The sequence below is a fragment of the Dermacentor variabilis genome, chromosome 2 (assembly GCF_050947875.1).
Source record: "Dermacentor variabilis isolate Ectoservices chromosome 2, ASM5094787v1, whole genome shotgun sequence".
NCBI classification, from domain to species: domain Eukaryota; kingdom Metazoa; phylum Arthropoda; class Arachnida; order Ixodida; family Ixodidae; genus Dermacentor; species Dermacentor variabilis.
In genome coordinates, this window is record NC_134569.1 from 184,304,576 (window position 1) to 184,329,446 (window position 24,871).

Here is a 24,871-nt window from a genome sequence, read left to right on the forward strand (position 1 = left end):
GTGCAGCGTCCCTTTTTGAAACCAAATTGGTAATCTGTTAAAAGGTTATATTTTCTAGTAAATTTCTCAATACGAGAATTAATCACATTATCTTGTCCCTTAGAGAATACTGGCAAGATTGACACCGGGTGGTAATTAACTAAACAATTTTTGTCACCATTCTTGTAGATTACTACAAGAACGGTTACACCTTTCCATGCGGCCCACGTATTCTTTAACACAAGATAGAGGCGAGCCGGCCGGAAACAATCTTCTTTTGGCGTTTTCTATCATCTCCTTCTGAATTTCCGCGATTTTGTTTGCCTAGCTAGCATAAATTAGGCAGCTTTTCTGGCGTCGTGAAAAGGCTACAAAATCGTTTTCTCTGCGTGCTATCTTCTTCAAATTGTGAGATACCGCGTGCGCACGAATTATGCGATATTGTAAGGAATGACAGTGCCCTTTTGCATTTGTTTTTCTGGGAATAATTCGTGCTCCTTCTGATTCGTGCTCTTTCGTGCTCATTCGTGCTCTTTTCTGAAGAGACTCTTCAGAAATGAAACTACAGTAAGCCTGCAGCAGCCAGCTTCGGTTAAGTGGGGACGTTGCTCATGAAAGCTTTCTGTCATTTGGTGGGTACGAGAGTTCTTTAGGGCGCCCTGAAAGCGAATTGCTTTCTTCGGTTCTTTTTGCTCGTTTTTTCGGAGGTTGGTTATGGTTCAATTTCTACCGCTGTCGCACAAGGCTCGTGCTCTCACGCAACTGAGCTTTTTGAGACACACGTGCTGGTCGCGCGAGATTTTTGGGGCCTCTTGAGGGTTTATGGGCAGTAGTGGAGCGTCCGGGAAGGAGAGCCTTCTTGTTCTCCCGCCACTCCGTCCTCTGTGGTGGCTGCGGGAGACAACTTCGGCGGGAGAAGAGAATGGCAGGTGTCTATATTTTATTATTCAGGAGACCCAAAACGACGCGTGACAAGGACGTACCTTCCTACCACAACGTGCCTGCAATGTGGCAATGAAATGATTTGTATTATTACTAGTGCTTGGCCCTTGGCACGGGTCTGGCGTCAGGTCGGCAGAGAGAGCAGGTGGTAGGGAAACCAAGGTTGACAAATCTTTGACGCATGAATGCCTGAAAAAGGTCAGGGCTTATTGGTCAGTGGTATTGTCAAACTGCCGATCTCGAAATGGAGATCACCACAAGGTGGATGCTTGTGGCGAACGATGGGCGTAAATTTTTGTAGGAGTATGGTGCGGCGGCAAGGTCAAATCATTATGATGGCAGTGCCCTGTTAGGTAGACGGAAAAACGGAAATTCGTTCTTGGGCAGCGCAAATACAAAGGAAACACGAGAAATATTACAGGACAAGCGCTATGCATTCTGCCCAAGAATGGATAGGTTCCAATTCGCCCGCTTTTCGATCCTCTGCAGAAAAACCTAACTGTCACGAAGATTCTTGGCAAGCTCGATGTAGCGGCATCCATTGACGATAGCGCGGCTACTGGAGATATTGTTTTATATCAGCAAATTAAATGCGTCGTCCGTGATCCCTTTCAGAACGTGGCCAACTCTGTCAACCTCGGCCATTTTTCCGTCTACTTTTCTGAAAGGCCTCTATGTACACCCTGAGCACATACTGCACACACGAGACAAAAGATTCAATGGATGGCTGGACATGGGTAGCGATCTCTTTTTTCTTTTCTTTTTTTGGAGCGACTTGGAGATCAGACGGGTTTCTCCTCATTGAAAATCCCCCAGTTAGAGCGCTCGTCTTCAGGTACATGGAATCAGACACGTGGTGGTTTGCCCAAGTAGAATATAGCAATGGGAATCATTACGCTTGACACTTCAGTAAAAACTACATCGGACGAAACGAAGACAAAGTTCCAACTCTCCAAGCACTACGGTAGGGTCGCAAAAGTTGTGCTGGCTTACAAGCCCCTACATGCTAAGCTAGTCATTGACGTCAAGGCCATAATGGCAAGAAAATGTACCAGGATAGCCAGGATTCGACATCGTTACGTACGGTTTTGCTGGAGCCGCATTTGTAGGCGGACACAAGACTGAAGCGGGAGCCATGGCAGAAAAGTGGGCGCTGCGGCCGCTGCAGAAGTCTGTGGTGAGGAGGAAGAACACAGACCTCAACTTTTTACAAGTTGTCCACAAGAGCAATTGCCACACTGACCAGTGTAGCTGATACCTCGAGCGTCCGCCTTCTTCGTCGGTGCGATCGCGCGGATTGTTTCATAGACGCACGTAGAATGGACTTAGCAACATAGCACGGTATTTTTGAAGGGACGGACAGTGGGCCCATCTGAGATATTGCGCACACTTCTCAAATTGTGGATGTTAGGGACAGCTCATTTGCTTTTGGTGGCCTTGACGGATCCTTCTCACGTGGCGGTGTGAGTAGCTTCTACAGATACGCAGGGAGTGCTGCCTGATTACTGGTCTTTTGTGGCCGTGGCTAAAACGTGCCCTTCACTCAGATGTGGCTGTGGCTCAGGCGCACAATGTCGTCTTGGAAGACTGCGCTGTTTTGAAGAAATTGCATGAAGCAAATTGATTGACGGCAATGAAGGTCAAGAGGCTCTTTTCACTATTTGGCAACACACAACACATTTGGCAACACATTTGGAGGAGTGCTTCTAATGACGCCGTGAAGATGTCAACACTAGCATGAAAAACTGACAAGCAGCATTTTTTTCTGCAGTCCTCCCCTCCCATTGCGTGGCTGTAATAATAAAGAGAAGAATTGGTGGTTGCATTGGTTGCCATAGCACTTCAGTATTTCTGCCTACTGTCGAATTCACGGCGTTCTTATTTGAGCATCAAATGACGAAATGGAAACTCTGAAGCCCATATTGTTTTAAGTGAACTTTGGAGTTGTATATTGGCGTAAGTCAAAGTCGCTTGCCACGGCAGTGGCCAAGATGGGAGCCATACAATACAAGCGTCCATGCAATGTCCTGTGTAATGACGCTGCCATTAAAATACGACGGAGAAGGAACCCCTCTGAATGATCACGTGGTAGCATCGAGACATTGTCTCAGTATCGGTAATGTGCGATTGCGTTTCACACCACGTTGATTTGAGCAAGGTTTCGGGAAATCGGGCCTTAGGGTTAACGTGCACGAAGTTATGTAAAGGCCATTCACCTCTAGACTAACTTTGATAATTGAAATGTTTTATGCATTGTCCTTGATATTGTGTTTATAAGCAACACGTTTGTTTTTATTATACCGTCAAGTTGCTTTCTCTTACGGTGGTCAGAGGGGAATAGACACGGGCTATCGTCAGTAGAAATGCTATGATGCATCGAATACGTTGTTGGGTAATACATATTGCGCTGTGTGCCAAAGTGTGGCCTTGCGAGCATGCTTGTTTTTGAAAACAGAAGCCGAAACAGTTTATTTCAATTTTGCTGGTATATTGCTGCTACAGCGCATTCGAAGAAATTTCCCGCTTTTACCGTGTCACAATCAATGATATATGTGTATTGCTTACTTGGAATTTTTATTCGTACTTTAGATAACACAAGCTGTTTTCATTCACTTGCAAACTGCACACATTCTTTTGATTCTAGCGGACACCGTGACACGATCGAGCTTGTTTTCGGTGTGTGGGTGCTAGTTCGAATTATTTATTTTTGCGCTTCCACTACACAACGCAAACTGCAGATAGACAATTGATGGCACTAGGCTCGGGTATACTTCATGTACTTTCAGTTTTACACTGAATTCTCTTTCGCCAATGTCCATGATTCAATTTACCTTTGCTTTTTATCTGGTATAGCGTAACTTATGCCGAGGTGCAGATTCCACCATGAAGTGAAAAAAAGAAATTACAAGCACATGCAAGTTTTCAGTGACACGCAGCCTTTCCAGGCCATGTTGTGTTGTGGGGCCCTATAACGAAAAACCATTACAATATGTTTTAATTCCAATCTCCTGACACCCGCCGTGGTTGCTCAGTGGCTATGGTGTTGGGCTGCTGAGCACGAGGTCGCGGGATCGAATCCCGGCCACGGCGGCCGCATTCCTATGGGGGCGAAATGTGAAAATGCCCGTGTACTTAGATTGGTGCACGTTAAAGAACCCCAGGTGGTCGAAATTTCCGGAGTCCTCCACTACGACGTGCCTCATATTCAGAAAGTGGTTTTGGCACGTAAAACCCCATAATTTTTTTTTCAATCGCCTGACGTCAAATTAGCGTAACTGCCGACGCAAGCATCGGGCGGTCAACCGCAGGGTTGTCTGAACAGACCATTCAAACGCTCTCCTCTTTTATAGGAGGTCACTTTTGTTTGCTTGAAAAACGAGCATTGCCTACTCTAAGCTGCTTGTCTTATCTAATTGGCTGACAAGAGGCGAGGAGCACGCTCAACTGGAAATGGATTTGATAGGGCCGAGCCACTGCACTGAAAATCGATAACCGGATGAAAAAGGTGGTGCCGGCATCTGCGATTGGTCCGCTTTCTCTTACTTAGCTTGCGGTGGCTGGTCGCAAATCGCGACGGCATGCAGCAGAAGCTTAAGAATGACGCTAAAATGGATCCTCAGCAAAGAAGAGTTGGTAGATCGAGGTCGGAAACGGGCCGAAATTGCTCGAAAACGTTACACGGCCACACCAAAAATTTTTATTATACGCAATTAAAGTGCGAGTAGCCAGTGCCTGAGCGACCGGCGGCAGCCATCTTTTATTCCTTTCGGGAAGCGGCAGCCTGCGGCTATTCGAAAGAAAAGTCAGTTTTGTTCGGCATAATAATACATCTTTAACGTGTACACGTCTCATCGACGTGGTGAGTTTTTACGATTTTGTGACGTCGCGTGACAGGCAAGTGAAGTGGGTGCAGCCCGAAAACTTTTGACCAATAGCCGAGGACAAATGGCGAAAAGGCGTCGAATCAGAAATAACAATTTTTCTTTTGCTCGGTCCAATAATGCATAATCAATGTGTACACGTCATACCACATGGGGATCATGAAAGTGGCGTTTTGGGTAAGTTGGTATATGGTTATACTACGAGAATGCCAGCAAACTTGAGAGTAGAAAAAATGGAGAGGCAGGCAGACGGAGGTAGACGTGTATAGATAAGTAGTTGACCGTGTTTTCGTTTTGCTGTGCCTTGCGCATGTTCTGTGCGGACTAGGGGGACGTCGTTTTCATGAATGATGTTCAGTTGTTAGTCCAGCCACCTTCCTGTCTCTTTGTCTATGTCTGCCTCTCGATTTTTTCTACTCTCAAGGTTGCTGGTATTCTCCTAGTATAATCAGATGGGGAGCTATCGCGGTTTTCGTGACGTCGCGTCACAGACAGGTGAAGTGGGGGGGTGGTCCAAAACATGTTTGATCAATCGCGGGGGGCTGATCGCAGAATTTGAATGGAAACGTTTTTCGTTATGGCCAGCGTGGATTCCATTTCTCGATCTCTGCTTGCAGACGCCCGATTTCGACTTCGCGGAAAGGAGGACATCGTGGACGAAGACGTCAAGGCCGAAAAGGACCTCGTCGAGCATCTGGCCGTTACCGGCGCGTCGCCCGAGCTCGAGCAGCAGGGCTACACGCTCGTGGCGCAAAACCTGCACAAGTGGTTCGGTTCCTTCGAGGCCGTCAAGGGCATCAATCTGGCTCTTCGTCGCGGCGAGTGCTTTGGGCTGCTCGGCGTGAACGGCGCCGGAAAGAGCACGACTTTCCAGATGCTCGCGGGTCTCGTGGACCTGAGCTCGGGCGACGCCTACATGTCCGACGTCAGGCTGTCGAAATCCCGTAGGCAGGTGCGGATCTTGTCGCTGCGGTGAAGGGAGTTTTAAGCGACAGTTGCGCGATGGCGTTCCGCATCCCACTTTTTCACTGATGTCAAATAATGCCAGTGCCGCGAGTGAGTGAGCCCGTCTATCGGTGCTAGCGCTCCTCGACCGAGATACAATACTGTTTCCATTATTTCCTTCTGTAGTCCCATTTCGCTGAATCTCAGCACCACTTCACACTTAACAGGAGTAATGCGAAGAACCAACCGTAATAGTTTATTTTGCTATAAAGAACAGCAGCTAATTGTTATTTTTTAACGCTACACGGTCAGAATTTTTTTTTTTGGCGTAAAACCGTTTTGTTGCATATGAAGACAAAAGAAAGCAAAAAACACATTTTCACAGTGATTATCGTAATATATCGAAGCCTTCTATGGTTCTTTTTTATTTACGGGAGATAGTCACATGCCAAATTTCTAAATTCACAGTGTGGAATGCGTGTGAGTTATGATGTTAAATTATTTGAAAGTTCATTGCATGCCCCTGTTGTTATGCAAGTCGACTATCATATACGTGGTAGGTGCCAAAGGCGAGCCTTAGAGGCCGAATCGCAGTTTAGCGCAACGTGTGCGAATTTTATATATAAATAAAGTGGTTTGTGGCATAAAAGTCAAAAAGAATTATTACCCAATTTTTCTGCAACAGCGATCTGTAAAATTGCTTTCAGTTCGCCTTTTCTCTTCGTGAAGTTCAGTACCTCGTAAGGTATTGGCATTACTTAAAGCAAAAAAAAAAAAAACACTGGGCCGGAAATAATAATTGCAATGCGACAGCGATTGCAACGCTTCAAGGCATCTTAAAGTGAACAACATCAAAAATGTACCGTTGCTTTCTTGTGCCGATTTGTCAGTATAGGTTTCCCGTCATGTCACATATTCATTAACGCAGGCTTGCGATCTCTGCGTGAGAGACCAGAAGAGAGAAGAAAGTTTACCAGAAGAGAGAACTTCGTGAATATAACCTCAGCGGATGGCATTTAATCTCCCTCTGCAACGTATCAAACTTCTATCTTTCTTTATTGTAAAGTTTCTTAAAAATCTAATTGACCTAATTAAACAACTGCGCTACCATTGTAAATGTATAACTAACATTTGCTATATTAGAAATTCATAGCCCAATTTAGAATAAGGTCATTTCTTTTGACCGGTTGCACAAGTAAATTGTAGTGCCTGTAATGAAATCACGGGCTGAAAAACGGTGCCTCCTCATGACCAATAATGATACGTTATGCATTTCCTGCACACTCCGTGTCGCATCGAGTTTAGGGATGGTCGATTAATTTTTTTTTCAATGAACGATTAATAATTCATTATATTAGCCCTTAATCGATTCATCGGTTTGGATGGAGAGTTTTTCATCGATTAGTTGAATAATTGAAATTTTCGCCGGACACATTGAAAAAGTTGAAACACAGGTACGTACTTTTGTAGGGTTCTATTCTAATGTTCTAAGCAACAATAACACGAAGTGCAAGACAGGTAGCTGTAGCGGCAGTGTGAACTGAAGTAAACGTAAGCTGGCTAAGTAAAAATGAGCTGTTGTGCTAGGGGTCCTCTGTTTGAATCGTGCCACAGGACAATTCCATATATCTTGATTAATAAAAGCCAACATCTTTTTATAGCGAATTTATCACCACTTTTGCACTACCACCACATCCTCGAGGTAGTGCACAGCTGCGCCAGTGAAATTACGTCATTGTAAGGCTTGAGCTCAGCCATTGTTTTGCACTTTTAAATATTAAAGTTTGAGAATACTTAAGATGCATGTGCTGTCGGGGGGTGCTTCCTTTCATGACATTTGTGTGTGGGCTGCCATTATAAAAATTCAGAGGAATAATGTCAAGACTGTCAGAGCTGGTCTGAGCAACCTTAGTGATAGAATGGTGTGGCAATAGAGCCCGCATATACCACGAGTAAGCCAGCAGGGCGTGGTGTATAGACCCTTATTGTGCTTACAGAGTGCCCAGAAGACTTCCTGTTCAGCCCTCCAGAACAACACAAGTTACAATAGTCTATAAATTTATAGGACCCTCCAGCCGACACCTGTTTTGTTGCAGAGTTGGGGTGCTTGACAAGTGAATTGTATTGTTAGGTGCAAAAAAAAGCTAATCGGTAAAAAAAAAGCTAAGCTCGGTGCATGGCGGACGTCCTTTAAATCTGAAAACATCAAGAATTTGTGCCTACAGTATACTGCGCGACAAAATACTTCTTCTTTCTTGGCTAACTGGACTGTCGAAAATCGTTGACCGGAAGTTCTCTGGGTTCATGAACGCATTAATGCCTCATTGTGGGTGCAAAGGGTCTATAGCATACATCTACCTGAATATATGAGGAGCCTCACGGCGACCCCGACGACTTCGGAGAATTCGATTGGAGTGTTCGTATAATTGCTATGGCAATAAAAACGAGAAGCATCGTCTGCGGGAGACGCCGTAGGTCGGTTAGCGGGCTCTGATGGCGAAGACGATCGTGACGTCATCGTGGGTATCGGCCGGGCGCGTGATTCTAATAGAGCGCTCACGTGAACCCCGTGTCGACATTTCACGCGGGGCTCCTTACCAGCTGTCTTATCAGCTATAGCATATGCCTCATACAGATTAGAATACCGAAAATGTTGCATCGAACGAATGTCCTTCAATGTGTCTTTCAACGCGTTTTGACAAGTTGCGGGGAACCACCGACAAATGCCATGTAAACATTGCTGCCACAGGGGCTACCTCCAAAGCCTGTGCACAAAAATACGCCTTGGTGTATAGTGGCAAGAGCTGCGCCGTTCCTGCGAGTGTGTTTTTCATTTTTTACAGCACGCCACAGCGCACTTCTTCACAAAATGCTGCGCAACCCCTATTGATTGCAGCAGCCGTCCGACAACGTTTACAAGCGTTTCGCGTGTTTCGGGAGCAGATAACTTCTCAGACATTACTCACGGAACGGAGGCTGCGTCGGCGAGCGCAGCCAAAGCGCCCGCGAAAAAAAGCGCCAGCTTCTCCCCACACACTTCCGTGCATAGGGCCAGCGTGCACAGACAGCGCGAGGCATTTCGTGCACGTCGAAGCGCCAGCGCCGTGAACCCGTCTGGCTCACGTCACCACGCTCACCCACAGAGACCAACCAGAGCACGCAGTTTTCCCAGCGTTTCGATGGCGAGCTTGGCGAGATAGTGTCCCTGTATTGAGCATTTTCGTGGCGATCCTGTGGGCGCTGCCATGTTTGATGACGTCGTGACGCGTCCATTGCTTGCCTAAACTGCCTCCATGGCCTGCGTGTTTACAATGGGTGTGTATGACGCCGGTGCGGCTTAGCAAACCTCTGTTACGGGAGATGCCATAGATTTCACTTGGTTGACGACACGAAGCTTTGGCAACAGCTTCAGAGAACATGCAAAAGCGCTTTGCAAGCTGATTAAGCGATGCCCAAACTACTGCGCGAGCAGCGTATATAGTGCTTCTTTTAAGAGCGAGGCTAAATATGGGGGGGGGGGGGGGGGGGGGGGGGGGGAGGTTTCCAAGCTATATCCGAATATTCCGCTCATGAATTGAATCAGGACTAGTGTGTTTTGCTCTTTGTTGGCCATTTCGCAAATATTTTGAATAGCGGCTTGTCACATTTCTGGTTCAGCAAATTTCCTTGATGCGGTTATATTTGATTATTTCAGCCTAATTGGTCGCGGGTGTATTGAGTTCCAATAGATTTGTTCTTGCTTTGCGCAAGGCTTGAAAGGTAGTTGTTTCGTACATTGTAGCAAAGGTGTATTGTCGCTAGTAACTCTCTTATCTTCGACCATTCGTGCGCTATCGGTGTAATCCGTCATTTATTGTGCGCATATGGTGCGCATATATTCAAGTGTGCGCCCGTTCTCCTATTGACACGATGGCGATAGAGTGGGCGTTAGATTCCGTGCCAGTTGAGGTAGATGTGTGTATGCACTGGGTGCGAAACTTACTACGACAGGAAGCAGCGCTATGCCCTTGGTCATTGGTTGACGAGCCCTACTCTCTTGCCAACGCTCTGGGGCTGAAGCACACTGTTTGAACGTTAGCGATACAACGCTGGCGGATGAGCAAATTTCTGTATCCGCGATGAAAGCCGTACATCTTTAAGTACAAGTAACACGTACAGACAGCTGCAGCAGGGGTCCGCGAACTTGGCCACACGGATTCATTCCGTTCTTTATTATGCCAGTCACTATTATTGCAGCACACTATCGCACACCTCTTCGCTCCAGATGATTCAATCCAGCACATGCATAAGGCGATCGAGCTCGTCGCGTCACCCCGCGGCGGTTTCGGCATATAGTTGCACACCGCGTGGCTTCCAATACCCAAACTGACCCTCAAAGTTTCCATAATTGCGTTCGTGCTACAAGCGGCGCTGACTTTTCTGAAGTCGTTCATTTGCGGCACCCGCACGTTTACGCCTCGTTCCGAGGATGACGATAGCTCAGGAATCCCGTGATGATGCCGTATGTATCTGCCAGTGGACATGGCCACGTCTTAAAAGGCAGCCAAAGAAAAAAAATGATCACGGGGGCTGCAAAGCTGATGTTTCGCAGTGCGGTTCAACACGTTCACACTAGGCCATGGCTGTCTCAACCATGCCGCGAGACAGTGACGTCGAGGTATTGCGCTCTGAACGCGGGCGTGACTTCGCTGCCTTTGCGCCTGCAGTGCCGCTAACCCTAGAGAAAATTCCCAACATCTAGGATTTGGACGCCTCGTTTTAGCGAAACAGGACAATTTTCCTAAATCTAGCTAACATTCGTGCTAATTAGGACGACACTGAAACGGTGAAGCTGCTGACGTCACAGCGTGTTTGAATCCAGTCACCGCATATTACCTTCGCATTAATAGGTGTTCTATGACTTTTGATCGTACTGCAACGCATTGAACACATATCGCCAAGTAAACGACAGGATATAGATGTCCTGGGCTTTTTAACGAATTATTACTATCGCTAATTTGCCGTTCGTGCCTCCAGCTTCTTTGTCAATGTCATTGCACGCTGAATGATATGTTTATCTATAACCTGCGGAAGAAACATATTCTGGAACAGCAAGGAAAGCAACATACAAAATCTGTGCGGAAGGGGACACATATATATCTAGCGCCGAACACGACACCGCAGGTCGTGATGCTGAGCAGCCGACTCAGCACGCGTCCATACGCAGAGCCACTTCCGACAAAGTCACAGGGGTCATGTGTTGGGTGAGTTTCGCTCTGGAGCAAGTATATAGCAAAATATAGAGGACGCTTAAGCTTCGCCTTTACGAGTGGAACGCGATAGCATTTAAAGACCCCTGACTGCTTCTCACGCTTCCCGGCCACTGGAGCGTATGTAACCGCAATGTTTACAGGGAAACGTTTGCGGCGAACGCTATGCACGAAGGCGGGCTTTATCGTAGAAACTTGGCATCTTGTGTGGGCCGCAATGCGGCGGAGGCCGGCGCCATCTGGATGGTCTTGTTGCAAAGAACCGAGCGCGCCTACGCGCGCTAATGGGGGACGCTGTGGCCGATATATGAATTGGCAGAAACGCTGGAAAAGTGATTTCTTTGAGTTTTCGCGTAACAAAATTGTTTTCTCGTGTAGTCAAATTACAATCAGATGTTAATATACTTTACGACTTTTCTACGTATTTTAGCTTGATAAATTCAATTAGTTCAGTATTTCCTTTCGCCACATGGTGGGTCTGGGTATGGTTGGTTCGAAAATATTTTTATCGAAACGACGACTGACGTAGGGTTTTCTACGACACGGGCCCTTAATGCTCTCGCGTTAATAAGCCGCGCGTATTCCTGTTCCACTGCAGATGATGCGTGTGCACGTAAGCATGGCGGTGCTACGTCAGTACACGGCATTTAAAGAATACTAATCAAATCTTTGACATTGGGGCCACGCGGTGATGCACTGTTCTGACGCTGTTACATTCTGCAAGTGAGGCCCGGCGCCCATATTTTTTACAATAAGGCACTTCGGTCTAGGAGTGAAACAAAACAACACTGCAAGTAGGTGTTAATGTCTTCTGCGATTATGGTTTCGAACACGAATCTTTGTTATCAACCATCTTGCACTGCAACATTTTTCAGCTTTGAGACTAGTAACTTAATTATTTCAAATTTGAAAACGTGCTCAGAAATAAAATTAAGGTATAGAATTTGCAGTATATTTGCAAAGCACAAAAAAATGTATCATTACAGGAATTACATTGAAAACCGAACTACCACATTTTTCAATGAGCCAAAGAAATCTGCGGAATTTTTTTAGCGGAGTTCACGGACAACTTGCTTTGTACGTTGGCAGCACTGCAGTGCGCAAGAGGCGGACTGACAAGCTTTCCCGAAGTGGAAGACCACGTGCAAATCGGTCGTGGCCTCCGAATCGTAGCTCAAATAAAGATACGCTGATCCACAATTAATCGGCAGCCAGAAAGAGGATTTTTCAGAGAAACTAGCTCACTGACTCATCGGCGATGACTCACCGACTGTACTTGGTGGCCTATTCTAGTTTCATCATCATTCTGGTTACACCCACTGCAGAGAAAATGCCTCTCCTGTACTTCTGCAACAACCCCGGTCATGTACTAATTGTGGCCATGCCTTGCCTGCAAACTTCTTAATCTCATCCGCCCACCTAACTTTCTGCCGCCCCCTGCTACGCTTCCTTTCCCTTGGGATCCAGTCCGTAACCCTTAATGACCATCGGTTATCTTCCCTCCTCATTACATGTCCTGCCCATGCCCATTTCTTTTTCTTGATTTCAGCTAAGATGTCATTAACTCGCGTTTGTTTCCTCACCCAATCTGCTCTTTTCTTATCCCTTAACGTTACACCTATCATTCTTCTTTCCATAGCTCGTTGCGTCGTCCTCAATTTGAGTAGAACCCTTTTCGTAAGCCTCCAGGTTTCTGCCCCTAGATTCTTGTTTCAGGTGCCCCCAGCGGTTGTAGTACGAATCTCCATCTGACCCGTCCGGATCTTTAGCACTTTCAACGCTAATGGCGATATGGGCATCCGACATTGCACTGACGCTTGGTTACCGTCGTTCGGTTTTGCAGTGGCAGTCCTTCATCGGCTACTGCCCGCAGACCAACGGGCTGCTGGAGAAGCTGAGTGCGTTCGAACACCTGCGCCTATTCGCTCGCCTTCGTGGCATCCCTGGATTCCTCGTAGAAGGGGTGGTGCAAGCGGCCATTTCGCTCGTCGACGTGGAGAAGTATGCGCGAAATCAGTGCGGGACATACAGGTGCGTTTGCATGGTTGGCGCTTAACGCGTGCGCGGGCACCAACTGAAACAGAAGAGTGAAAGAAAGTGTTGGTATCGAGCAGCTGTGCAATATTGTGCAGTTGGTATTGTGCATTACAAAAAACGCTTAGAAAACGTGCGCTCATGCTGACGCGCGCGTACAATAAATAAATGGTAAACGGGCGCAAGATATTCGTCTATCATGCATATTTTAGTGAACTCAAGGAAGAGTGTGTTAGGAGGCTAGTTGGTAAGACATATATCTTTCTGTGAACTTAAACTGCGCTTGGGACGAGACGCCGAGGTAGAAGAAGACTGGATGAATGCAGACTAACAACTCCTTTATGGAAATCCTACAAGACTGCCTTTTCGAACCGTGCGCATGCCCAAGCGAGGTCGTAGCCGCGTGACCACGGAACACTGCCTCACCAAGCCGCTATATACACCAAAAAATCAAGCTCTTTCTTGAAAAAAAAAAATCTGACGGTTCTCTGACGCATATGGGCCATATCTTGCTATCAAGGGATCTCCAAGACTTCACGTGCCTTTTGGTCCTTTGCTCGTCCTGACAGCTTCGTTTTCGGTATCTGCAAAGACAGCTCAAGTTGCTGGCACCTGAGGACCCATACAAGATTGCTAGCTCAGAAAGACTAGTGAAGATGACGTGCCGGGTGCGACCTCGGGCTTCTCGGTTCACATCGAGGAGCCATTCAACTCGATTCTTCATGAGGACCTGTTGCAGGTGGTTCGCGAGTGCATTGAACGTTCGGGATCGGTAGGTTTCCAAAATGCGAGTGGTGTCTCCGTAGGTGGGTTCCTAAAGTTGTAATGTGTAGCTTACCTTAACCGTTGTGAGGTTTCACGATAACTTTTATGTACAAAAACGAGGTATACGTATTGCATCAAGTGTTGCAGTGGTGCTCAATGAGACCTTTTTAGCGGAATTAGCTTGTTGTCGCGGGTGCTTGCTGACGACCGCATAGTTCGTGCCGTTAGATACGTGGACAACTTTTTAATCCTGTTTAATACTAGCTCAGATGACTGTGAAGAGGTAGCGAAGTACATTCTTCAGTCCTTCAAATACACACCCACCTAGTTGAATTTTACTTTTGAATTTCCCGAGAATACTTCTTTGCAGTTTTTAGACATTAGGCTGTTCTTTGATGACAAGGACCACCTATGTTGGTCGTATTCGCCTCGTTCAGATAAGACACTTCTGTCGTTCGATTGGCGTCACTCAAAGGTGGTTAAGAGGGGCATTGCATGGTCATACTTGAGGTAAACTCCTGCCAAATAATGTCACCATTAGGTCCAAGCTAGTTTTTCCTCCCAGGTGAAACGTCTCCGTAATGCAGGTTTTCCGCAGGCCCTACTTCAGGCCATAGCTGAGTCACTGTTGAAGGTCATATGCCACCATAACAACGACACTGGGGTTGAGTTAGAAGAAAAGAGAAACAGGCGAAAGACTTAGGTAATGCTCCTATGTCCATAAGGTTTCGCATGGGATGAAGAGGATGACCGGAAAATTTGGTGTTGTGATTTTTTCAGCGCCCTGCCAGTTGTCGCGTTTATCCGCCCTTTCTAACGTAGATAAACCCATGAGTGATGGATGTGGCATAAAGCACAGACGCACGTATGTACCATGTAGAACAGAGATGGTGTACGAGTTTCCGCTTAACTGTGGAATGTTCTATGTGGAGAAAATCAGATAATGTATCATCAATCGTTTAATGCAGCACTCTAACTGATTAAAATACGGCAGCGGGGAGCAACTGCAAGTTCATTATAGGTCATGTGTGAAGAAGCGCAGGCAGGTTTTTGACAAAAAAATTGGAGGACGCTTAAGCTTCGCCTTCAAGAATGGAACGCGACAGCGTTCCCGTCGACCCGCCAAGGGGTGTAAGACAATGGGCTACGGCGCAGCGACTACGCGCCCCGCATCGGACGCGGTGAGCGTCGAGCAACGCAGCGTTCGGCGCGACAACGAAATGTGCGCCTGAGCAAGCGACGCACGCCTGAGCCTTAGAAACAGCTCGTTTCTAAGGCAACACCGCGTTCACTAGAGGCGCTTTTGTACCGCTCTGAAGCATCGAACTCGTGGCTCAGTGGTAACGTCTCCGTCTCACTCTCCGGAGACCCTGGTTCGATTCCCACCCAGCCCATCTTGGAAGTTGCTTTTTATTTATGAAGTGCCTGCCGTGATTTGTCGCTCACGGCCAACGCCGCGGACGCCGACACCGACGCCGACGACACCGGCTTTTCTGCGACACGAGCTCCTTAACGCTATCGCGTTAAAAGAGGTGTTAGGGCGAGCAAGGGACCAAAGGGCACGTGAAATCTTGGAAGCGTCCTTGATAGCAAGACATGGTCCAGATAGGTGCGTCAGCGAACCGTCAGTGTATCTTCTCAAGAAAGAGATTGATTTTTGGTGTAGATGGGGACTTGGCGAGGGAGTGTTCCATAGTCACGCGGTTATGATCTGGCTTTGGCATGCGCATGGTTCGAAGAAGCAGCATTGTGTGATTTCGATAAACCAGTTGTTAGTCTGCATACGTCCTGTCTTCTTCTACATCGGTGTCTCGTCCCTAGCGCAGTTTAAGTTCACAAAAAATATTTTAATGCGATTGAATTAAGGAGGGGGGCGGTCTTCCCTCACTTAGGAGGTATGTAATAAAAAATATGGGCCGATCACGAAGGCAGTGATGCCTAACACAGCGTCTCAAAGCGCTAGTTCATATTGGGAAATAATGCGAGCAACTGGACCTAACACACACGCCAGGCCGTTCAAGAACTACTTTGGTGCTAGAGGAGCATATGTGCGATTGTGGCCAAACAGTTGGAGCGCTTGGCTGCTGTTCGATCCGGACATCGGCCGCGTATTTCTCTATGGTAATATAGGCGCACTTCAGTCCACCTTGGAGGTGTGTAACAGAAAACTCGGTGCGTCGAGCGTCTACGAGTGCGTCACAGTGTGAAGGAAACGAAAAGTTTGTACGATGTGCAGGCATAGAAATGTCACCTTGATAACTGAAAGTGCGAGGTCGCACGCGAAGTGCACAGTAGTCATGACGTCACATACTTAGATTATGGCAAATCGGTAACATCCTCAGAATTCGTGCCGAGTAATTACGCCTTGGAAACACATCGGCTACGATACATAAATTGCAATATGTGCCGTAAAGTCATCATTTGAAAATTTAGAGATTTTCGTTAATCGATTATGCATCTTGATTTATTATTGCGAGTAATGTCTGCCGCTTTGAGTGAACCGGCTCAAGAACTACACATCTGCTATGTGGCGCAGGCGATTAAAAAATGCGTTGTGGTCTGAAGAAAAAAAGTACCTCGTATTTAGAGCGATAGGCAGTGTTTGCAAACTCGAGGCACGTTTGCACCATCGGCGACGTCACGTTGCAGTGGCATCAAGGGCGCATGCGCGGCCTGCTCGTGGAAGTTCAGAAGGCCTCCAAAGACTCGCAGTGCGTTTTCTTTTTTTTTTTGTCTGTGCCCGATATATTTTATTGGGCACTGACAAATGGCGACAGTTTTCCACCGCCATTATTAACGTTAGTTTGGTTCTAGTGACGTCGGTTCTCATCTGGCGCACTGTTTATGCGCCACACTGGTACCGTTTCTTCTGGCATTCCTCGTCGCGCCAGCGTTGTGAGAGGCTCAGTATCTATGGTTTAGCAGGGTTCATTTAGCCGTGAACTAAGCTGCATTCTGAAACGTTCGCCTGCACCGTATACCCCCAATGTGCACCAAGTTCCTCCAAATTTAGGCTTGTCGCTTCATTTAGACCTTGCAGGACATCTGTTGGCGCCGTGCCACGTTGCCTCCGTGTATTAATTAACGTGACAGCGGAAAAGGTCCCACGTCGCTGAAAGTCCGTCGTAGGTGTCGGCGCCAGCGTCGGCTTCGGCGAGTTGGTCCGTATGAGAAGAATCATCGCGAACACGGCGGCCGCATCTATATGGGGGCGAAGTGCGAGAACACCCGTGTACTTAGATTTATGTGCACGTTAAAGAACTCCAGGTGATCAAAATTTCCGGAGCCCTCCCCTACGGCGTGCCTCATAATCAGAAAGTGGTTTTGGCACGGAAAACCCCATAATTTAATTAAAAATCATCCCGAAGTTTGGTAAAGAAAATTTGTCACTCCGCGCATTCCGTCCATGCTTCGCTGCGCGCCAACAGCGGTGGCTAGCGCGAGCATGCACGCGAGGGCTTGATCGCGATGGGTTGCAAGTAAAAAAAAAAAACCCCAGAAGAACGGCAAAAAATAAAAAATGACCTAAAATAACGCCTTAGAAGCCGTATACCACAGTGTGTTTGTTTCTAAGAATTAAAACTTATTTTATTCAATGTTGAGCCTACCTAAAGATCAGTTGCACACAATGACGGTAAAAGCAAAACATGGAACTACATGAAAGTGCGATCGAAGCCCCTGCAAGAAGTCTCTCTAGCTTCCCCAGCGTTGACTGCTATGTATGGAACGGGGTCTAGTGATATATAGGACGAAGCGACGCTTAATTCTGCAACCCTTGAGGGGGCGTGGCTTAGCGTGGTCAGGCGAGAGGGAATGGGAAATGAATGCAACATAGGCGTGGTGGCGCGCAACGTTGGCTTTCCTGCTAAGCAGCTGCGTGCACATGACTCCCAAGGTATACCCGTTGTTACACGTAAGGTGAGCCAAACTTAAAGTATGCAAATGCCACGTAGCTGGACGGAAGCAACATAATGCTGTATGCCGTCGCATGTAGATACTCAGATTACATTTTTGCATTCCGCCTAATTAGATAAATAATCCTAAAATAACTAGGTGAAAAGTGTCAATAAGGAAACTGTAGAGTGACATGAGAAACTCCCGTGACATAGACCCTTCTATTGCACAATAGGTGCTACATAAATGTTTTCTTCAAGCGTGAATGCAGCCCGCGAATGCACGCAAAGTGCCTCGAGCGGTCAGTCGCACGGAAATTTGATGAATCTAAGTGGATTAAGGTGAATTGAAGTGGAATAAGATGGATTAAGGTTGGTACAAATTAAGGTAGAGATTTAACGTAGGGTTACAACATAGAGAAGTTGTGCTTTCATATTCAAATCACATAAGGATACTTAAGTGACTCTCCACTTTTTGTTCGCTAAGCTTACGATTCACCTCAGCTGACGTGCCAGCGTGTCATTAAGCGTGTCATTAAGCTATGGGAATGACGAGTGTCATAAGGTGAACATAATTAGGCTATTACTGACGACAATTGCTTCTGTACGGTCCTTAGGAACGTGAGGGAGTAGGATGAGAATAAATGACAGTTTCAGAGAGGTTTCAAAAGTGACTTCACGTTTATTCGTCCAGAATTATGGATACTGTATGCATAACCAAATAAGACACATGTTTCAATGACTGAAAATTACTATGACCAGCACAATGTGGCAATATATAGCAACAAAAGGAAGCCCATTGACAGAGTCTTCGAAGCTTTCACGATTACATGCGACACCACGTATTCATAACGAACAGTTATCAGACAAGACAACGTTGCACCACTTAGCAAGCATTTCGACTTACCAATTTTGACACCTCTATATGGCGCCCAGAGCCTGTGTTACGGAGACTGAACGAACACAGCGCGCTGTTTGTTCGCGTGTAGTGCTTCGCAGTATCGTCACAATGAAACAGCGCCTCGTCGGCAGCAGCGTGAACATGCAAGATAACAAACAGCCTGCACCTTTCGCCAATAAATGCCGGTGGGCCAGCTCAGACAAAATTTGAAGTGAAGCGCACGACACACGTCGAACAAGCGCGCAATTAAATGAGAAAAGAACAGACGAAATAGCAGCGTTCGAGGGAGCAACATCATTCCGCACGGTTTTGCACAGGCCGGCTATCTCTTGAGCCAGAGGCATTGCTCGATAGGGCTCACAAGAGCCAATTAATTCATCGCAAAATATAAGAAATACGAACCTGTTCTTTTAGCAAAATAGTTATTGGACACGAAATTGTTACTTTTTTGGCGGTACTTTAACGAAACTTTCTTTTTTTTTTTCACGGAATAGCATAATGACGGTGCCATTGCGGTTACCGATTGACATGCATGGGCGCTATGAGGGCTATGTTCTCTAGATTCGTTATATTACCTCTATGGCTAAATCTAAGTACACGACTGTACTTTGAGTGTGCGATGCAATCCGTGACCGCGATATCAGCGGCACAACGCCATACCCACCGGTCTACAGGGGCTGGTGTATCTTTTATTGCGATATATATTATACCGACACTCCGAGCGAAATCGTTGCGGTCGCCGTGGGCGTCACAGTATAGCTCCGCAAAAATTTAGGTATACGCATCCCGTAGGTTCATCCATGCCGTATATGCGAATTAAACTGCTACACTAGTCAATCACCAAAGCTGATCACACCAGAACTTACGGCCTCAACTAAATTATTGCACATAATTTTGAGAACGAGAGCCCGCAAGCAAATTTCGTGATACGTAGCACTCACAGCGCATGCCCTTCTATCTTAAGTACTCTCATAGTGCTATTGAAAGTACAAAACGATATCAGTGCTCGAAACTGAAAGCAATGTAATTTTACTGACTTGGTTCTCCATACGGGCAGCGTAGTGACTCCCGTGCGACGTAATTGCAGACTACGCACGGCGTGTTAAGCTTTTAGGGGCGCCAGAAATTTAGGCGCATCTGCGTGTGTTGCCTTCGTGGTAGCCGGACCCGCTTATGGTGTGGGCACCAACGCACAAGTTCAAGCGCTGCACTGAACCGCGCCTTGCTATTGCAGTCGGTTCTCCACCCTTCGGGCGAAACTGGCAATTGTCTTTTTAGGCAACTATCCGTTACGAGCGGCACTGGTTGTTTTAAATATTCTGCCATTTATGCTTTACCTGCATCACTTTCTGTAGGACTGATTCTTGAACATATTTATCCCGTTGACTAACGACTCTACAGAGCTGAAGAAAGCTGCCAAATTAATCGAGGCAACTGTCCTCATTAATACATCTTAATGCTGGCGAAAGCTGTATATACGTGCCATTCTCATAGTTGTTACAAGCCATCAGCCAGAGCCGAAAGTGCTCCACTCCCTTGTGTCTTCTTTTGCTGTCTTTTGCAACAGTGGTGGCAACAAGCGAAAGTTGTCGATCGCTCTGGCCATCCTGGGAAATCCCAGGGTGATCTTCCTCGACGAGCCATTCGCCGGCATCGACATCGTGGCCAGGAACACGATTACTGGCAGGCTTGCTACGATGCGCATCGAGGGAAACGTACCAGTCGTGTTCACGTCTCACGGGTATGCGGTGTCATTGTCTACACACTGGCGTTCTGCAATCAACGTGGTTCGACGTTCCCATGTCAAAATTCAATAGCAATGCTTTTTTTTTGCGGCAGTTAAAAACATCAATTTCTCGGTTAGTTTGGTTGTGTAGGTTTAACCAGAACAGCGATAAGAGGGTGACAACGATTTAACCGACGACACCTAGAGGCGCGTAGTATGCTTCTTACTTTTCACCAAGCTGGACAATGTTTCATTGAAACAATAACTGCTTACAAAAGGTTGAAGGACATTACAAAAAGTAATGTCTACACAAGTTAGAGGACGGCTTTTGTAATTTCAAGACATTGCAAAATTAATGTTTTGACTAAGACATTACCAAGGTAATATATTTCACCAAGGTTGTCAAGATAGAATTTGACGGATATGTCAAGAAGTGGGTGATATGTAGCGTTATTTATTTATAACGGTGGAGAATGCTTGTCGAAGGGCAGAATACACATGATGTTTAAAGTGATAGGTTGTCAACGAGAAAGGAAAATTGTTATCCTGAATAAAAGAGTCAAGGTAGTTTAAGAAGAGCACGCGCCAAAGCGTTAGCTACACGAACATACGCGTGGTACTAAGCCGATTCTTTGAACGTCAACTGTTTCAAATTCGTAGGTACGATTGCGTCGATCCAATATACAGTTTTCCTGGTAAAAATTGGAGTTATTGACGGACACAAAACTGCGCTTTGTTCGCTACTCCGCGCTATATTCAACTAGAATCCGCCTGTAACGTCGCATCGACAGCGACAACTTTGCACTCAATGACATAAACTACAGTAGTTTCATATATATATATATATATATATATATATATATATATATATATATATATATATATATATATATATATATATATATATATATATATAATAGGTCATTTAGCGATTATGCGTACTCGGAAAGGAGGAGGCCACCAACATTAATGGCCACAATGCGCATAAATGTGTCCGTTGACAACCCTTATAGCATTAGGCCACGTGTATTAGGGACATCCTCTCGAAACCGTTAATTTCGGCATCGTCCAGTTCGACCTGCATGCACCCCCTTGCACACTAATAGCATGCTGTAAACTACGCTTCTAAGCATGAAGTTCGTAGATGGCATAGTTTACATAATTTAGTGTACCGTTTCCGAAGTACTACCGACCACGCAGACTATCTTCGCGAATTGAAATCAAAATAACCAGCACAGGGATAAAAAGATACATACAATACATGGAAATCGGAAATTTATGGCAGAAGCCCTTGTTCTTGCGTGCAGTTAGAATGGGCTCGTAATGAATACGATGAAGCAGACGACGTGCGACTTCCATCTCCGCCCTTCATTTCCAGCAAGTATTCCTTGCATGTAGGAAAACATGCATGGTTTGCTATTACTTTATGATTGCTGCAGGGAATAAAGTATGTTACATTGCGCTACTGACGGACAAAACCAAGCAGTTATTTCGGTAAAGAAAGGGGGGGAGGGGTTCTCATGCACATACGGTACATGTTGGCAGATTGCAGCGGCATTAAAACAAATAGAATGGCGAGTTTACGCAAATATGAAAGTAACACAAGTTCGTACACTCACCCGTACAGTGCCATTCTTTCTGTCATCGTGTTTCTCCCGAAACCCAGAGCGTGGGCGAGCATGAATATTTCTTTTGCCTTGTAACTGCGAAATCACATTCATGTGGTCTTAGTCAGTTGCCAATCTGCGACAAAAGCAATAATTAGCACTGGTTAAACTACGGGCGCTTCCCGGTCTTCACCGCACTCCGATCGTCGCCCCTCAGCATGGAAGAGTGCGAGACGGCGTGCGACCGGATGTGCATTATGGTGGGCGGCCAGATGACCTGCCTGGGCACCCTGCAGCATCTGCGTGACAAGTTCGGCACCGGCTACACGATGCAGCTGGTGCGGGCGCGCACTGAGCCGCCGCCGGCGGCCACCGAAGGAGGCGCGGCGCCCTCGGAGATCAAGTCCAGCCAGACGCTCGAAGAGGACGTGCTCAGCCTTTTCCCGGGAGCGCGTGTCCTCGGCACACATGACGTGAGATTGCTTTGTTTACAGCAAATAATGACACTCGGCGTCGGTGTTGTGTCGTGGATATATATATATATATATATATATATATATATATATATATATATATATATATAATGTGTGTGTGTGTGTGTGTCGGGGGGGGGGGAGGGATGAAGAAATATGGAATGTATATTTTCGTAGTAAATGCATCGAAACTGTTGAAAATCGGTTTGGTAAAATTTCTAGCAGGTAGCCGATTATATATTTCGAATTATCGTGCACTTATACACAGTAATCCAGCTTCAAGACTTCAATTGTGCTGTGGGGCAAATTAAACTTTAGTTTCAGGCGCTGTAAAGGGACATAGATGACCAAGAGACGGCTAACACATTAACGAATAAAGTTACAAGTGCATTCGATGAAACCGAGCTGGAGAGTAATTTATCCCTGCGTGACAATTGGCCAGAAAAGCCTCTCTGAAAGCAACTTTCAAGGCCCCTCGGTGAAGGTTAAAATACTATTTTACGGTTGCAGCATGTAGTATATTCAGGCGAAAATCAGTCATCTTTTTTTTTTGTAAAGGCAAGGTCAAGAGCACTGATGGCATAGATATAATTGATAAGGTCACGAAAGGAAGTGGAGAAACATGTACATTCTTCTTTCCAGCCGGTCTGGAGGTATGTTCAGGGCACAGCAAGGACATCGCGCCAGCGCTGCCAGAGTGACAAGTATTAGAAGGAATTAAAAATGATAAAATTTAGGCTTCAGTGTTGACGTGCCCGCATATTAGGTCCAGTAGACAAAAGTTAGGGCCCAATGCAATGTGTCACATTGCTGCAGCATGACATCCCGCTCCTCCCAACAGAAAGGCTCCACTTGGACACATTTCATTGTTAGCAGTTTTTATAACTAACATTTCGGCCCACAGAGGCTCAGCCTTCGGCCGTAATATACTAGTTGCATCATAATTGCATCAAATTTTTAGAAATCGACCGTGGCAGATAGAACAATGCTAACCCTTGAACTAAACTACTCGATGAGGCGGATATTACTTCTACAAGAAATCAAAGTGCTCAATTAAATCATTACCGCAATTGCACTAATTAACTTTTTCATTAATTGCTTTGCGCCAGATATGACGGTTTACGAATTGTAGCGTGCGAGTTCGTAACGCGCGTCCACCTGCAACGAAATCTCATGATGACACTAGTTTCGAGTTATTTGTTCGGTACGACGAAACGCACTGGAGTTCCCAGTTATTTCTGTGCTTGAATGCGTGACACACCATTTTCTTAGAAAGGTATGCGGAAAAACAGTGCATATTTACCGAAAATTTGACGGTGCATATCTATAAACCGTCGCCACCATCAGAATTCGTTCCAAGTCAATGTGCAAACTGGCTACAATTCGTAAATTACAAAACATATGCTGTAAATTATTTAACAAGAACGTAATTTGTTGAATTTTGTTACTTAGTCAATTAGGCATTTGATCGTCGTGGAATGAATGCCCGCCTCATCGAGTAATTTACCTCAAGGGTTGGATTTGTGCTACCTGCCACAAGTGTACTTTCTTAAAGTTTGGTACAGTTAAAACAAATATACTCTATATATGTTTACTAAACAGAACAAGAGAAGCATCGATAGCAATCGAATTTTGCAGTCTGATCTTCTCGCCTCTTACTCTACCCATCGTTTTGTAGCCACATTCGTGCGTCGTCATTTAGCAAGTGGCCAATACTTGGGTGCTATTATTGCAATATTTGGATCATTGCATAACTCTGAGTGAAGTGCTTGGTGGAACAGCTATGCTAAACTAACTGCACGTCCGCAATATCTTCGAATGCAGAACGTCCACGACTTCCACGTCAAAGAGAAGCTTTGTTGGAGCACCATGTTCGAGAAGGTTGCACTGCTCGAGGAATCCTACACCTTTGCCCATGTCCTGATCCAAGACACCAACTTGGAACAGATCTTCATTTCGTTCGCCGAAAAAAGGAGTCCAGTGACCGAAGTTTGACTTGAAGTTCGCATTTCAAGATATCGCCCCGCAGAACTTCATGAAAACAAAGGAACCTTACAGAATGTGTATATAAGTCACCCGTTCATCACCACGCAATACGGAATAGTTGTGTTCATATTGTCGTCAACTTTTATAACACAGTGCCAGGTCCGTACGGACATTGACCTTCATTGGATTGTAAGGTCCTGCCTTCAAGATAGCATGCCGCTAACTGATGACATGTTAGCTCCTTGATTTATATAGCGCTGTTTTGTTCTTGTGCAAAGTGCTTTCTTGAACATGTACTCACTCTGTAGCCTACTACTGCACTAGTTAAAATGAATATAAGCGTTTATTAACGGATACAATAACGCTATAGAATGTAATATATAATGGAAAACCATAATGTCGTTTGTCATTGCAAGCAAAGCCCATTGAATGGGGGTGAACTCTGTGAACTGTGTGTACACCGCCCAACTGTGTGCAGCTTTAATGACTG

General features: G+C 45.9%; 1 protein-coding gene across 1 annotated transcript in view; it reads left to right on the forward strand.

Moving 5' to 3' along the window:
- The window catches only part of LOC142572996 (phospholipid-transporting ATPase ABCA3-like), a 42,954-nt gene extending 18,391 nt beyond the window's left edge, over positions 1–24,563 (forward strand). The window contains exons 4-8 of the mRNA XM_075682482.1: positions 5,420–5,754; positions 12,840–13,027; positions 20,157–20,330; positions 22,140–22,395; positions 24,220–24,563. Coding sequence (XP_075538597.1) covers positions 5,420–5,754; positions 12,840–13,027; positions 20,157–20,330; positions 22,140–22,395; positions 24,220–24,390 — 1,124 coding nt within the window. The 3' untranslated portion in view covers positions 24,391–24,563. The remainder of the gene's footprint in view (positions 1–5,419; positions 5,755–12,839; positions 13,028–20,156; positions 20,331–22,139; positions 22,396–24,219) is intronic.
- Positions 24,564–24,871: the final 308 nt, after the last annotated feature.